The 17,512-nt window shown below is 36.0% G+C and overlaps 1 protein-coding gene across 6 annotated transcripts in view; it reads left to right on the top strand.

Moving 5' to 3' along the window:
• Window positions 1-209: 209 nt before the first annotated feature.
• The window catches only part of spdl1 (spindle apparatus coiled-coil protein 1), a gene marked incomplete at its 5' end in the record, with an annotated part of 33,275 nt that continues 15,972 nt past the window's right edge, over window positions 210-17,512 (top strand). For 2 of the 6 annotated variants that reach the window (XM_083560350.1, XM_083560355.1), the window contains 8 exons: window positions 6,180-6,341; window positions 9,248-9,424; window positions 10,634-10,828; window positions 13,655-13,804; window positions 16,708-16,806; window positions 16,895-17,005; window positions 17,095-17,235; window positions 17,335-17,435. In XM_083560350.1, coding sequence (XP_083416476.1) covers window positions 6,180-6,341; window positions 9,248-9,424; window positions 10,634-10,828; window positions 13,655-13,804; window positions 16,708-16,806; window positions 16,895-17,005; window positions 17,095-17,235; window positions 17,335-17,435 — 1,136 coding nt within the window. Of the gene's footprint in view, window positions 318-401; window positions 618-6,179; window positions 6,342-9,247; window positions 9,425-10,633; window positions 10,829-13,654; window positions 13,805-16,707; window positions 16,807-16,894; window positions 17,006-17,094; window positions 17,236-17,334; window positions 17,436-17,512 lie in introns of those variants that run through there. The other 4 variants (XM_083560353.1, XM_083560351.1, XM_083560354.1 and 1 more) reach the window with 4 other exon arrangements.

The following is a 17,512-nucleotide window of genomic DNA, read 5'->3' as shown; positions in this document are numbered from 1 at the left end:
CCATAACGCGTCGTTTTACCTGTGTATATATATATATATATATATATATATATATATATATATATATATATATATATATATATATATATATATATATATATAATTTAGTCCTATCATTTTATATATATTTTTATCCCACTTGGTATGCAATTTGCGTCTTATGCATTCAAACCTGAAGTATGAATTAAAATAAACTAGTTTGCCCACACTCCAGTCCAATAGGTGGCAGTAATACACTTTTTTTTGTGCGACGTAAAACTCCTATTTTCAAAAAAGAAATTGTTCAAAACGGCTTGGCTCTGAAATATAGATTATGGGTAACTATATTTATTTTTTAAATTCTTATTATCTAACTATACAGTTTGCTGTCAGGTATATTCAGATATCGTTTACTGAAATAGGCGATCTAATCAAAATGGTGTTTGTCTTATACTATGAACATACATTTCGGAAATTATCTTGTGAACGTCTCCTGGATTAGCTAAATAGCCTCTGAACCATTTTGACTAGCTAGTAACAAACTTTAAATAAAGGTTTACCTTACATTTTCAGGAGCTAAAACAAAAGCTACCCACATTAAACATAGCGTTGGACTAAATTCTGCTAAAGTGATCTAGGTAATTACTGATTCAAAATATACAGCATTTTAAACTATGTGTTTCTATATCCAGACCAATTAACTTTAATGCAATACTATTACACACAAAAAATATTGCATATTAACCATATTGCATATTTAACACATTGCTTCATTACTTTACATGTATTTGAACACATTCAATCTAATTTTTAAACCTGGTTAATATGCAATATTTTTTATGTGTAATTAAGTTAATTGATCTGGATATAGAAACACATAGTTTAGACTCCTATTACCAGGTGTGTGTTGTTATAATCTTTTGGCAGTGAAAATGCCACAGCACAAGGGATATCATTTTAGCACCTATCTGTTTGCATTTTTTAGGCATTTTTGTTATTGCTGTTTTACTTTAGGACTGTTTGTTTTACAGACCTACTGTATAACTAAGTTTGTCAATGTGCCAGTTCCTGCTTTTAAATAATGTTTTAACAATCCCTGCAAAAAAGCAATTTGTGTAGACAGTGTTACAGTGTTCCCCCAGTGATGGGCCGTTAGAATCACAGAATTGGGTCTTAATACATATTTTCCCATGAATATGTATTAAATTATTGCCAATAGTCGGGTCTCTTCGTTTCCTAGCTTTTCTCTTGGTTGAGCTACTTACTGTAGTGTATGTTTATGTTAGAGTTTCTATATTTCAGCCATCATGTGTTGCCAGGGTCTAGAAGTGTCCCTGATTAAGGATTTAAATAGTCGAATCAGATTTTGTCCAGTATAGTTGTAAGACAATTTCTCATAACATTTTAAAGCCACGATGTACAGAACATAACACAAATATATAGGAAAAAAAGGTATAAAAACATTTTGGATCAATAAACCTTAACAAATAACTGCAGAAAGGCCACAAAGCAGACAGGATATGCACTTCACCTGTCGGCAAATCAAATTAAATCGGATAAATTGCCTGTGCGAGCACGTTCTAAGTATAGCACAACATTAATACACTGAAAAACAATCTATTTAATTTACACAATTACAATTTAATTTAATTAGAACAAATTATAATTTTACAGAATATCCCAGATTTTGTTACAAATTTTAATCCCTGCTGTCAAGATGCTCTGGATCATGGAAAGTGAAATTTAAATATCTCACAGGGATGGTTTGATTTATTCACACACTAAAAATATTTATTAAAAGCTTCTTTCTTTTTCACATTTTTATTCACAACATTACTATAATGAGCTGTATATTCATTTATTGGGAGGAAACCGGTAGTTCTATGTGAAATCAGACATTGAGCACCTCGTATATCCAAAATTGGATGATCCTCATTTCATGGCACCTCTGCGAAGATTTGACTGTCAAATCAGGTTCCCCCTATCGAATCCTAGAATCTTCGACTATTCAGGATCATCCCTACCAGGGTAAAAATCTGGCCTCCAGAATCAGCAGTGTGGGCACCTGTATCATAAAATACACATCATGCTGTCGCTTTAACTAATCAGATGTGGAGTTGGCAACACCAGGGTGTTTGAGGGTCAGAGAGTACACTATTTAGAGCTAGCAAAGAGCATCTGCACAAGCTTTAGTTGCAGCTATACTTAGTTTTCAAGACAGACTTTTCAAGAAAAGCTAGATATTATGAGGGAAAAATCAAAAAGTTCAAAACAGTCGTTAAGCTTTTTCAAGAGCCATTTCTTTCTGTAAAATCTTTACAAAAACACATTATTTGCCTTAAATAAATAAAAAAAAAAAACCCTGGAAAGCCATCATATTTTCTGTGGTCAGAGAACTACAAAAATGCATGGAAACAGGGGGTCGGCGGACCCTGTGGGCTCCTACAGATGATATATGCGGTGCAGTGAAAGGAGACTTGTTGAATTGTGTTTATTGGCTTTCTTGTTTAGTAATGGCATTCATTCTCACTGTATGAGATTCCTGTTTGTGATGCAGTGCTCTATTATTCTGCGTTTTTTGTATAATATTGATGGTTTCTATGGCTGTGGCATCATGATGGTATTAAGAGATGAATTGTTTCAGGCTGGACACCACTGAGATTCTAGGTGGGAAATGCACAGCCTGTCACTCTGTTTCCCATTAGTTACCAATTTATTTAGACATATTGCCACTATCAAATTCAATATTTCCTTATTTTTTCCACTTAAAATGGTAAATTTCCTTAGGTTAAATATTTTTTTTTATTTCTATGTTCTATTACAAATAATATATGGGTTAATGACATTTGCAACTGATTCTTTTGTATTTATTTTACACAGCGTCCCAATACCTTTGGATATCTACCGTCATTTCCGGACTATAAAGATTTAAAATATAAAAGATAAAAGATTTTTATTTTGAACATAAATACGCCGCACCTGTCTATAAGCCGCAGGTGTCTACACTGAAACTAATGAACTTTACACAGGCTTTAATGAAAGACAGTGTCTGTTACACGGCTTGTATCTAAACAGTAGCCTACCAAGAAAGTCATTGTTCACTGTCTTCCTCCTTCCTTTAACAACAATTTCTCTCTGGAGTTTATCTTTTGGCATTGTCGTGCGTTTAAAAATCACCATCGGTGAATCCTTTCTCCCGATGCCGTGCAGCTCAGAATACAGGTGAAGTGCTTTTTTTTCATGGCCGGTTGTTTTCAGCATGACGAATGATACGCATTTCCTGTAGTCAGTCTGAGTGAGCGGCAGGTTAAATGTCAGAGGAACCTCATCCATATTCATGATGTGGTGCGGCCTGATTGAGTGGGAGCACATGTGATTTAATATAGAGTTTTATTGGTTCACCTAAACCCTTTCCGTAATTTCATTGGTCTAATGTTATGGGGTTCAGTTTTTTGGCTTGAAGCTTGTGAAACCGGGAAAAACCGGTTTGTTGTTTAAGCCGCGGGGTTCAAAGCGTGGGAAAAAAGTAGTGGCTTAAAGTCCGGAAAATAGCCGCTTCGTTGTTTAAGCCGCGGGGTTCTAAACGTGGGAAAAAAGTAGCGGCTTATATTCCGGAAAATACAGTACCTACCGACCGACCGACCTACAGACAGACAGACAGACAGTAAGTATTCGGCCCCCTTGAACTTTGCGACCTTTTGCCACATTTCAGGCTTCAAACATAAAGATATAAAACTGTAATTTTTTGTGAAGAATCAACAACAAGTGGGACACAATCATGAAGTGGAACGAAATTTATTGGATATTTCAAACTTTTTTAACATAAAAAACTGAAAAATTGGGCGTGCAAAATTATTCAGCCCCTCTACTTTCAGTGCAGAAAACTCTCTCCAGAAGTTCAGTGAGGATCTCTGAATGATCCAATGTTGACCTAAATGACTAATGATGATAAATAGAATCCACCTGTGTGTACTCAAGTCTCCGTATAAATGCACCTGCACTGTGATAGTCTCAGAGGTCCGTTTAAAGCGCAGAGAGCATCATGAAGAACAAGGAACACACCAGGCAGGTCCGAGATACTGTTGTGGAGAAGTTTAAAGCCGGATTTTAATACAAAAAGATTTCCCAAGCTTTAAACATCCCAAGAAGCACTGTGCAAGCGATAATATTGAAATGGAAGGAGTATCAGACCACTGCAAGTCTACCAAGACCTGGCCGTCCCTCTAAACTTTCAGCTCATACAAGGAGAAGACTGATCAGAGATGTAGCCAAGAGGCCCATGATCACTCTGGATGAACTGCAGAGATCTACAGCTGAGGTGGGAGACTCTGTCCATAGGACAACAATCAGTCGTATACTGCACAAATCTGGCCTTTATGGAAGAGTGGCAAGAAGAAAGCCATTTCTTAAAGATATCCATAAAAAGTGTCGTTTAAAATTTGCCACAAGCCACCTGGGAGACACACCAAACATGTGGAAGAAGGTGCTCTGGTCAGATGAAACCAAAATTTTTTGGTTTAGAACTTTTTGGCAACAATGCAAAACGTTATGTTTGGCGTAAAAGCAACACAGCTCATCACCCTGAACACACCATCCCCACTGTCAAACAGGATGGTGGCAGCATCATGGTTTGGGCCTGCTTTTCTTCAGCAGGGACAGGGAAGATGGTTAAAATTGATGGGAAGATGGATAGAGCCAAATACAGGACTATTCTGGAAGAAAACCTGATGGAGTCTGCAAAAGACCTGAGACTGGGACGGAGATTTGTCTTCCAACAAGACAATCATCCAAAACATAAAGCAAAATCTACAATGGAATGGTTCACAAATAAACATATCCTGGTGTTAGAATGGCCAAGTCAAAGTCCAGACCTGAATCCACTCGAGAATCTGTGGAAAGAACTGAAAACTGCTGTACACAAATGCTCTCCATCCAACCTCACTGAGCTCGAGCTGTTTTGCAAGGAGGAATGGGCAAAAATTTCAGTCTCTCGATGTGACTGATAGAGACATACCCCAAGTGACTTACAGCTGTAATCGCAGCAAAAGGTGGCGCTACAATGTATTAACTTAAGGGGGCTGAATAATTTTGCACGCCCAATTTTTCAGTTTTTTATTTGTTAAAAAAGTTTGAAATGGCCAATAAATTTCGTTCCACTTCATGATTGTGTCCCACTTCGTGTTGATTCTTCACAAAAAATTACAGTTTTATATCTTTGTTTGAAGCCTGAAATGTGGCAAATGGTCGCAAAGTTCAAGGGGGCCGAATACTTTCGCAAGGCACTCTATCACTCTCTATCACTCTCTATCACTCTCTATCATCTATCTATCTATCTATCTATCTATCTATCTATCTATCTATCTATCTATCTATCTATCTATCTATCTATCTATCTATCTATCTATCTATCTATCTATCTACAATTAGAATATTCACATTCTCTCTTCAATTATTATTCTCATCCTCTCTCCAAAAGCAGCATCAGATTTAACCAATAAAACATTTAAGTCTAGATTAAGAACGATAAGAACTTAAAGCTGATGGTCAGCCGTTGGGATATTTAAGCGTCGGTCGGCTTTATTTTTAACGCATCAGTTGTTTTTTGGCAGATTCTGTATGTCAATTTACCAGCTGAGCTCATTGACGTGAAATTGAACTCTGATTGGCTATTTGGCACAATTGGCCGATAGGGATTAACTAAAAAAAATGCTGAAAAAATACAAATTCGGCCAAATTAATCGGTCAAGGTCTAATATCTAGCAATATGTTCGTTTTATTGCTGTCTGGATGCAGTAATTGGTGAAGAGTTTATTATTCCTAGCAGGCTGAATGATATGGCCATATGATCATGCTTTATGGACAGCATGATGATAGTGTCCAAGTGGTGATGAAAAGCTAATGAAGTGGTGAAGAGACATTGGCTCTTATTTCAGTTTGGGTTGGGCCAGTGTTTCGGCAATACATTTTAATTAAATTAAACAGTAATTTCAAAATATATTACAAGCAGCAGTTTTTTGGGAAGAGTGTAATGTCTAGGGTGACCTTTAAGTGCAATAAACCAAACCATCAATTCAAAATAAAAAGCCAGTCTTTTATTGGCCTTGCTTACTTTAACTAGTTACAAAAATATCTCTTGTCTTGACCAGCTAAGCAATTCTGTCTTACAGTTGTGCTAAAGTTTCGAATTACATGTGCATAAAATGTCAACAGAGTGTGAGGTTCAGCGATTGCAGCAGAAAGCAGAAGAGGCACAAGAGGCTCTTCAGAAGGCAGCACAGTATGGACTTCAGCTCTTGGATGACAAAATGGATCTACAAAATATGTTGGAGGAACAGCGAATTGAGATGACATCTCTAATTGAGGTTAGATTATTTAAGTGGAAAATGCACAGATAAAAATTTTTTTGTATAGGCTTTAATTAAATTCTTTTTTTAACCTTAGTTTGGAAACTATTAAAATGTAAAGGTTTGTTGATTGTGCATGTCTCCAGCAATGTGCCAGTTCCAAACATTGTTATTTTCATTTGAATCTTCCAATATACTTGCACAAAACATGAACAGGGTCATTGCAGCATGAATCAAAGGGTATCAAAGGACCACAAGGTAGAGAAATAGACAATCAAAAAAAGAATGTCAGCTTTTTCCTTTTAGTAGTGGGAACAAAGGGAAGAAGGAAAGTACTGAATATTACAATGAAATATCAGTACTTTGTTAAAAAGCAGTTGCTGACAATTTTATTATTTTATCAAAATTTATTTCAATCCAAAGGGGAAATAATTTTTTGCAAGATGTTGTGTTAAATGTGGTCAAGTTTGCATAAAGTCTTCTTTAGCTAATCTTCAAACATTTTTAATTTGGTTCTGTTCTCTGTTGTGCTCAATTTGAGTCCTATGACAGTGGTACCTTGACCTACGAGTTTAAATCGACGAGCTCGTATCTCAATTTGCTCGCACATCAAATCAGTTTTCCATATTGAAAATACTTAAAATGGCATTAATCCATTCCAACCCTCAAAATGACACCCCGTTTTTATGTTTCATGTTATTAAATTAGGAAAATACATTTCTAAATAACAAATCTTGTAAAAAAACATAATAGAAAGAGTATGTAAAGATTATAATAAGGTTTTATTCAGTGTATTTACCTTGGAGATGAGACGACTTGAGCTAATGAAAATGCTGGCGGAGGGGGGCGATAGAGGCGATAAGCAGAGGAGGAGGGAAAACTCGTTTTTTACTATCACTACTGTACACTACGTATCCCTAAACTTTTAATTTTTTACTTTTTCTTCTTTGCTTATCTTAATTTTCATCACAATCTTTGCTTTTTGGCTTCGCTTCACCATTTAGCAGCGGCGTCTTGAGCTCGTACCTCAATTTAATTTTAATGTAAAATGTTTTTATCTGATTAGTCTATCTAAAAAATTATTTTCTTAAAGCCTGTCTAGTCCCTATTTTTGAGTTAGCATTGTGTGTTTAAATGCTTTTACTTTCAAAATTAAACATAGGCATGGGTTCAGCTGTTGTTTTTGATAAGTTTGACTTTACCAAACGTTTAAGTGGTCTCTGTATGTGATCCGTCAATATTTTTTTTCCTATTGATAGTAGGGGAAAATAAAAAAATAATAATAATAAATAAATAAATAAATAAAAAATCTTTTTTCAAGATATACAATTTCCCATATTGATGGTTCACCTGTCAGGAATCCACCTGCCACGCTCCCTACGGCGGCTGTCATGCTGCCGCTATCTCTGCCGCTCACGGCTTCATTACACACACCTGGGACTCGCTAATCACTCATCTCCGGCACCATACATATACCCCTCACTCACACTCACTTTCTGTCCGTTATTGGTCGTTGATATATGCATGACCCTATGTGTTCTGTTCTGTTCCGACTCCGCTGTCCTGCAACGGCTGCGATTTTCTCACAATCGCATCTCGGATCAGCTGCACTTTTCCCCAAGCGCACCTCGGACTACTCTCTCTACATCTTAGGCCTGCTGTTTGTGTGTGTTTGTGCTACTCTCTTTATTAAACCCGAGCGAGCTGTACTCTGGCTTCCGCCTCCCTTCATTCGCCCCCTGACATCACCACTACCCCTCTAGTCTTAGACAATTTTTTTTAATGGTTTAGATAGTTCCTAACCTTATTTTAGTAGTTTTAGCAATCTCTTAAGTTTGTTTAAACGTGCTTGGTTGACCATTTTAGGCAGTTATATTTAACGGCTCTATATAGTATAATTTATACTATACTATATTTTAAGACTGAAACACCAGATTTTTTTATTTGTATCAGATTCTGCTTTGCTCTGAGCATCAACAAAGTTGCATCAACACCGTTCAAGAATAATGACCAACAGATCAGTTGTCTGGCCCCACTTGTCTTGGAGGGCGCACATGATATACTTTGCCCTTGTGGATTGGTAGCGTCCTTATTATGAGTAAACTAATTTAAAGAGAAGATTGAGGATACATCAAAAAAGAACAAAAATCTACAGACAGCCACTAGAGGGCACTTTTGTGTCCCAGTTATAACGTCGATCTACAGTTTATATTCATTAGTGTATGCCACTACTCGTTAAAACCTCATCACTTTTTACTTTCATGTTGATGACACCCAGCTTAATCTTTTTGATAAACAACTGCATAAGTTTGTTTATGCACAGGTGTGAAAATTTCCACTGTTGTTAAAACTGTATGTTGTATTTTGTGTTTTTTTCATTGCTACAAAAAACGTAACACCTTGTGCTTAGCTTGATTCTAGAAACCTAAAAAGTTTTTTTATTTATCTTATGAAATTAAAAAGATCAGATCAGGTCTGTCTTTTTCTGACAATTTCAGTTATGCTTCTATTTCTTCCATGCTTAATTTCTGTAATAGCCATTACGCTTTTAATTTGAGCAAAGCACCGTATTAGACCCCAATCCTGCCTCTTCACATTGGCTAACTGCGAGATATAACATGATTTAAAATTTTTGTTTTTAATTTACAAAGCATTAGTTAGCATTTAACATTATTATATACAATATATAATGCTATAGCACTCAGGTCATCTATCCTGGGTCTGTGTCTATACCAATGTCTCTCACCTGGTGACTAAAGTGGTGTTTGCTGTCTGTTGCTTTGTTTCTCTGAATCGGGCTACATATTCTTAAAAAAAAATTAATTCTTCTCCCACCAAATTCAATTTGCTTTCTTCAGGTAAAACAACTTAACTGGAATAATAAGAAATACAACTTAAAAGATTTGCAATAAATATGTTAACAGGGCTTGGAGCAAGAAAAATATTCACTGCAGAGAGAAGTGGAGCTAAAAAACCGCATCCTGGACAGCCTTAATTCAGAATTTGATGTTGTTAAAAAACAACAAAAGCATCTGTTGGAACAGCAACAAGCAACATTTGAGTGGCACCATGCAGTGGAATGCACTGAATACAAAAACAAGGTCAGAATAAAATTCTTTATTTATTCTTTATTTGAAAATTATTATCCAGACCATCACTGGTGTGCTTGGTTAGACACTTCCTTTTAAGCTTTTATTTGTTCGATTTTTACAGATTAATACTTGATGTGCAAATTAATATATATTAATAATGTGTTCTTCATTCTATTTTAACTGATTTTGGATGGGCATTACATTTCTACCATGGGACTGCTTTCTATCAAAGATGTTAGCTTTCAGATATAACCAGATTGAAGACCTCAGAAATGAATGATGCTAGCATTAGCAGTTTTGTCATTATAACTCAGAGGCTAAGATAAGTACTCTTCAAGAGTTTAAACATCCTAGATTTTCTACTCATCAAACGAAAGCAGAAATGTAATTGATTGACAATTGGCATGCTATTGCTTAAGCTTGAATGGGTGATGATCTCTGATTCTAACCTTTGAACTAGGGCTGGGTGATTTTTTTATTTTTTTGACAGTTTGTGGAAATCATGCATATGATAATCACTTATTTATTTATTTATTTATTTATTTAATTATTTCATATTTTTAAACATGATTACTGCATTAAGTAATTGAATTTTTTATGTTATTGAAACTTTTATTTATTTGTTTAACAGCATTAAATATCTTTAAGATTTATTTTGGTCCTTTTCCTGTAGGTATATTTAACTCAAGCAATCCACATAATCAAACTGAGGCTAAGATTGTATTGCTTGTAAGACTGCATTCTTTCTTCTGATGCTTTATTTCAGGGAAGATTGAAAACAATGTCACATTTTGCAAAAAGTGAATTCCCTTGCACCTAATGTCAATTGTTATTTATTAAATTCTGGTTTACATTTATGTGAAAAACATTTGATTAGCCACATGTATATGATTATTGAAAATTTGAATAAATGTTTTAGAATTGAAAAAGTTGAGAAATGTAATATTTTGCTTTGAGTTTAGTTTTTATTTTATTCTTTTTTTGTAATCTATATCCTTAGTTTGTAGTCCCTTCAAAGCTTGTGAACCAACTGGTTGGCCTCAGCAGCATATGGTTTTCACACCCTGTTTTAGATTTTTTCCAACATTTATGAAATAACCAAGCCTTTAAATTAACAAATAAAATGTTTTTTTATCCTAGTGTTGCCTACTGTTACTATGTACATAAACATTGCTTTATATACTCTAAGGCAGTAGTTATCATCCCCCTCATCCATAGGTGGATAAGTTGAAAGGGGATCTAGATGAGGCTAAGCTTCTTGAGAAACAGCTGAGACATAAGTTGGAATTGCAGTCTCAAGCTTTAACCAGCAAAAATGAGGAGCTACGCAGAATGTCTGAACCTGCCGATGAAACTATGTCTTCAGAGATCTTGGCGCTACAAATCCAGAAAATGGACCTGGAATCATCTAAGGTAAAGATGTTTTATATTATTTCTATTATTATATATAAATATTTTAAGCAAAATATTTTCAATACATCACTGTATTAAATGCAATTTGAATAGTTCTTAAATAAATCAAAGCATGAAATTAAAGTTTGTAAATTATACAGACAAACTGTGTTAATCCCACAAAAGAAAACAAAAGAATATTAAAGTATTTTTATTTTTGTTGCGACACCTTTTGTTTTGATTATGGCATGCATACCGTTTATAGAATGTCAGAACATAACACTTTTTCATTGCTCCAACATCTATCCTTATGGTACCTAGCAAATTAAAGCTTTTTCCCTGATTCGGTTTTAATGTAATGGACAGTCTTTAACCCAATTTTTGTAGTTTCTGCAGTCTCCTTAGTTGTTTGTTTTACAACTAAGCTACTTGGTGCTAACTTTTTGCCAGCTCAAACATATTAATAATTGCAGTATTTAATGGGAGTGTCTTGGTTAGATCCAGGTGGTAACTTTTTTTTTTTTTTTTGGCCAAGCAGAGTAGATTAGATACAAAACATAAAAACAGATATGTCAATGCAATAGCATATAAAAGATGATGTTAGTAACAGCAAGCAGCGCAGTAATGGTTTTAAAGAGGTTTCTAAAAACATGAGTTTTGAAACCTGACAGACTAGATGCATTTTTTTGCATACAGTATAATTGGCCAGTGGGTCCAGTGTCATCGGTGCTGTTGACCCAACAGCTTAACCCCTGCTCCACGTGCTTGGCTGGATGAGGTAGAAAAACAAAAACCTTACTTTACAAAAATCTTTATAGAACAATTAGTGATCCAACACCATCCAACTAATAAACAGATGAAGTCGTATCCAAAAAAAGAAAAGAAAAAACAAGTTCAAAATAGGCATGGGTAGTTTGTCCGGACAAATTGAGAGAAGGATTCTTTGTTTGTTTGCCACGAGAGAACCGATACAGAGCTGAAACTTTCCAGAAGGTCTTGGAAAATCTTCAACAGAAAATGTTCTAGGCTTTTCTCTGACTGTCTTAATGTTCATGAGTTCTATCTGGAGATTTAATTTAGAGACAGTGAACCCCAATTAGGAGATACCTGAATGGTTGTACATACATTTTTGGCTTACTGTACAAGTGATTCATTAGATGTTTGCTAAACTGGGTATAGACATGTTCATGGGGTTTCTTAGGGAAAAAAAAGAGGACGTATTCTTATGTAAAAACATGGTTGGTTGGACAACATGATTGAGCATGTCACACAGGACATCGTTGATTAGTGGGTTAGTAAGCCAACTGGGGCATTTGGCAGACTAGATTATAGTAATTCTTGAGTTCAGAGTTTGTTTCCAAAAGCCAAACAGTCTCTGATGCATTCCTCAATGGCTGTACTTTTGGATTCTGAAGAAAAGAAAAAAAAGATTCGTCTTTAGGAGTAATGTCTTGGAGCAGGTCAGTAGAGAAGTTGCAACAGTGGTGTGTAATCCTCTGACTACACAAAATGTGGCTAACGAGTGTTCTGTTTCATTGAGCAGCAGCAAGAATAAAGTATTGAGGCGAAGTGCTGTAAGAGAGCTTTGGCAAAGTTTTGTGTGTCTATATGATACTGTATATGTGCCCAGTAAAACGAACTGCAATGAAGGAACAAAGACAGAAACACTAAGATGCCTATTCACACATCAGTATAAATCCCAGAAATTTAACAAACACCTCCTTATTGTTATTAGATTTGAATCAGCCAAGATTTCGAACATTAGTCACTCAATTCTCAGTTATTGCAACTTATAGGTGCAGGAGAACCTTTGTCTTTCATTAAAATACAGGTTGTGAAAAATGGGTCTCAAAGTCTTTGTACAAGCTGACTCAATTTAGGCTATGTTTGGATACTTGCCATAATTTGTGTCATTAACTGCCATAAACCTTGATCCATTATCTCAGGAAAAACCAAATGTTTTATCGGCTCTGTGGATCTGTTCCAGACCAAGGGCTCTATCTCAATCAACAATAATGGAGAAAATATAGATAATTAAATGGCACAAAGTAGGCTTGGTTGTATTTTACAGTGTAAATAGTGCAATAATTAGTATATACATTTTATACTAAATATCGTATTTCTAACAAATAATAGTACTGTTGGGGCATTTTATAATTTAATTGTAACTATTTTAAAGAATCAATAAAAAAATTTGGACAGGCACACAAAAAAATTGTAAATTAAAAAGATAAGGAACATTGCATTTGGCGTGATAGACAACTGCAATTAAAACTTGACTAGAATTCTGATTGTTGTGGGTACATAGAACCAGTAATGAGACACCACGAAAGGACATGGAAACATTCTGCATTTGGCAAAATTGTAGCAATCACTAGTCTACAGCGACTAGAATTAGCCTGGCACAACTTCAATCTGTGACCATGGTGGCTCCAAATGAGCATGGTGAGTAGTGTTACTGACTTGGTATAACTAAAACCATACTGTAAGGAGCAAAACCAATGATGTGAAGAATGTGTTGCTATGTTTTTGTACATTTCATTAAAGGTGTTTTATAGGTTTTTAAAGGCTAAATTGAGAGGTTTTTTTAAAGGCTATATTTGTCCTATTTTCAGGTGTGATCAAGTTGTGGTGTACAAAAAAAGAATGTATTTTTTTCTTGTCTTGTTGTTCATTATTTATCATTAACATTAATTTTTTTTTATTAAGTGTACATACTGAATGGTACTTAACTGTGTGGATGTAAGAATATGCTTTTATATCAGGGATAAAAAAAAAAAATTTCCCCTTTGTCATTTCAAACAGCCATGCATCTAAGTTTTTATTTTGGACTCCATTTTTCTTAAGGCTGCCATAGAACAGAAGCACCAGGATTTAAAATACAAAGAACAGCAGTTGGAGCTGGCTAATTGTATCCTCCAGAGGCAACTAGAGACACTTGAAATTGCAAAGGAAGAAAAAGAAAAAGAGGCCATGACACTGTACAGTGCTTTGGAGGTAATTTATTAACAAGCTTTTGCTCTGAAGTATTAATAACATTGGTCAACCTTATGAACTAAAGGAAAACTAAGATTATTTAATAAAGCTGAACATTTACTATTGAAATGAAATGTTATTCTGTATGAGCTTATTTAATTTCACATTTACAGTGCATTTAGAAAGTATTCAGATCCTTTTCACTTATTTTCCAATTTTATGTTGCAGTCTAATACTAAAATTTAAAAAAAATTCTCATTATTCTATGTTCATTACCCTATAATGACAAATTAATTTAATAAATGTCTGTAACAGTTTTAATATTTAAAAAAACCCTAAAATATCACATGTACCTAAGTATTAAGTCCCCTTTTAACAACACTTGAATATTAGTGAAGGTGCTTCCTAATTCTTGATTGTTGCTTTTTCTACACCATGATTGTAAAACACCTGTGAAAATATTTATTGATTAGACAGGATTTGAAAAAAAACACACACCTCTCTATAGAAGGCCTCACAGCTGACTATAATCATCCGTCTCCATACCCACCATCCTCTTCATCCCCCTCTTTCAAACCAACTACTGCGTGTCTTCTCTCACCACATCCATAAACCTCCTCCTTGACTTTCCTCTTTCCCTTCTTCCTGGTGGCTCCATTGTATAAGATCAACCTAATCAAAGTTTTAAAACAATTGTTGATCTCTAATAATAATTTTGTGTAAATTTAATGTCTATAAATTCAGGTAATTACAGTAATAAATCATGAAACCCCATAAATCATTACACATTGCTCTCCTCTACAGGAAAGATACTTTTCTTGTATTTACTTGGTATCGGATCCATACCTAATTTTGTAGTATGGCCCACCCCTGTTGTCACCCCCTATGGCCTCGCCCTCCCACTACAATGCTCCAACCCCATACCATACAAATCGTTTACAACCGTCCATAAAAATGATTTACTAAACCTGCGCAAATTTGCGTAATTCCCTGGACCTAACACCTACTAGCACCCCTGCTGAGATTTTCACAGGCCTTCAGCTCCATTGTTCTCCTGCTTTTGTTGTGCAAACACACTCATTACCTGTGAGGCCTGGCACATTTGCATTTGTTTACTCAGAGTAGCTCAGAGGCCAAACCTCTGTTTGTGCTGCATGAATCGGCAACGAAGTTCCTTAGCTAGAAGACTCAGAAACAATCTTCTTTTGCCTGTCCACCCTGTACATGCCTTGTGCAAAATGTAGGCATTCACCGCCGCCAGGTCCAGCATATTGTAAAAAACCGCTACTGGCCACCTGCGTGTTGCTGTTTTTACGAAATACATCCACGCTATTTGGTCCAGCACGTCTACACCACACTGTAAAAGCAGAGAGAGAGAGTGTCATGAGTATATGTGCTTTTTTTCTATAGGCCTGTAAAGTACACATCAGAAAACATTGTAGCACTGGTGTAAAATTATACACACACATTCACATAACTTCATGTGGTTATAGTCTGTTATCGTGTTGGGTTTCCTCTTTCTGCCGTCACCGATTGTCACGTCTTGGTGCATGGAACTTAGAACACACACAGTCTTGTTTTTCAGTCTTGTTGCAATTAGTAAGATTGCAGCAAATTTGTCTGGTTTCACCTGTTCTGCCCACGTGTCCTTGTAATCAAATTAAAGGTGTTGCATAATTGAAATTATTCTATCTCGGGGCATTGTCTCTTTGATTACTGGCACCATAAAGCTTTCTGACCAGCAATCCACAATGGAACCAACGGGACACATGATTGCTCTTACAAACAGAATTGAAATGAATGCCATCAGTTTATGAATTGCCAAATTCCAGTCCGGCTCTGTTCTGCGGGCTTGATGGACTGTGCAGTCCCTGATGGTCTGCAGCATTCCCACGTCTAACAGGCAAAGGAAGCTTTGGAGCACGCTTGTAATTTTACGCTGTCGGAAGATAAACAAATAGAGAGTGGTAAATTTGCACAAACTTCACTCTAAATGGGTTTATATAAATATCATATGTATTATGGCAATGACAATCCTTAGCAGACTCTGTGGGTCTGTTGAGTCATTAATATAGTTAGCTCAGCTCTCTAGGCTTTTCTAAACCTGCTCCCTACTCTCACCACAAATCACAATATCATCCTCAAACATCATAGTCCACGGAGTCTCCTGTCTGACTTTGTTCATCAATCTGTCCATCACCACTGCAAACAGAAACGGACTCAGAGCCGATCCTTGATGCAGTCCAACCTCCATCTTGAACCAGTCTGTCTTTCCTACTGCACACTTCACTGCTGTCACACTGTCATTGTACATGCCCTGCACCACCCTCACATTTAGGATTCGTCAGGCAACACCCTTACTTCTCTGGCACACCTGACTTCCACATACAATACCACAACGCCTCTCTCGGCACCCTGTCGTAAGCTTTCTCTAAATCCACAAACACACAATGCAACTCCTTCTGACCTTCTCTATACTTCTCCATCAACATTCTCAAAGCAAATAATGGGTCTAGCTTGTGCAGTAAAGCACGAGTGATTTGCTACTGCACTGGGCATTCCAATGTCCTCCTCTACCCACACAGTGCCGTCTTTTGCCGTCTGGCTCAGACAGGGCTTCCCAGTACCACATTAAATGATTGCAAAATTGCCTGTATAGTAAATTTCAGCAGGAAAAACTTAAATAATTCAAATGGCCGAGGGCGAGGCAGGGGGTGCTCACTGGTTTGCGGCCTAGGCAACCACCTAGTTTGCCTATGCCTAGAAATGGTGCTGTGCGTGAATGTCCCTGTTTGTTTGAACAAAATGTTTTAAAATCTCTCTTTTCTACCAAAAAGGAAAGATTTAAGAAATGTTTATTGTTTTAACTATATTAATGACTCAGCAGACTTCTCAGCACATGCCAATCTTATATCTCATAACAGAAATCCAGGGAAGCCAACCAGGACCTTCAAATACAATTGGACCAGGTGTTGCAGCAAGCACAGGATCCAAACAGCAAAGGAAATTCATTGTTCTCTGAGGTATAGATTTCTAAATTATTTAAATAACAAAAAAAGTTTATGGTCATGTAATATAAAATTTGGGATTTCAAAATGTATTTATTTACAGGTAGAGGACAAGCGTGCAGAAATAGAGAGACAATTGATCAGTGTAAAAGTACAGTACCAGTCTCTTCAAAAACAACATGCTTTTACTAAACAGCAGATGCTTCGCATGAAGGTAAAATTTAGAAACATTTTTTATTGAGAATAAAACAGGAACTGCAATTTCTAGCCAATTATTCCATTCTGGTCTTTCTTCCATTATAGGTGCAGATATCTAATATGATGCAGCTTCAGGGCATTAGAGCTGACCCAGCCCAGCTTGAGCGATTACAATTCATGTTGTCCGAGAAGACCAGTGAACTAGAAACCTTGATGAAGAAAGTGCAACAATTAGAGAAGGTGGAGGTAAAGTTTTTGTATAAGTAACTTCAATTGATACATTTTTGATAGTGAACTTTTTGATTGCTAGAACTTTAAATAGATGTTTAAACTATTTATCAATAGGTGGCACTTGAGAATCAGTCCACTGGTGTCTCCAAGGATATTGAGTTTGTGGATGAGACCTACTACACTGATCTTTTGAAAATGCAACTGTCGAATTCAAAGTAAGTTTGAATGTAATGAAATATTAAGGGTAGCAGATTTCATGTGAGCTGAAACAGAAGGCAAAAGCAAGCATTCA

The sequence above is a fragment of the Silurus aristotelis genome (genome assembly GCF_946808225.1).
Source record: "Silurus aristotelis genome assembly, chromosome: 14".
NCBI lineage: Eukaryota > Metazoa > Chordata > Actinopteri > Siluriformes > Siluridae > Silurus > Silurus aristotelis.
The sequence above is the reverse complement of the archived record's forward strand: the minus strand, read 5'-3'. Positions and strand labels throughout refer to the sequence as shown.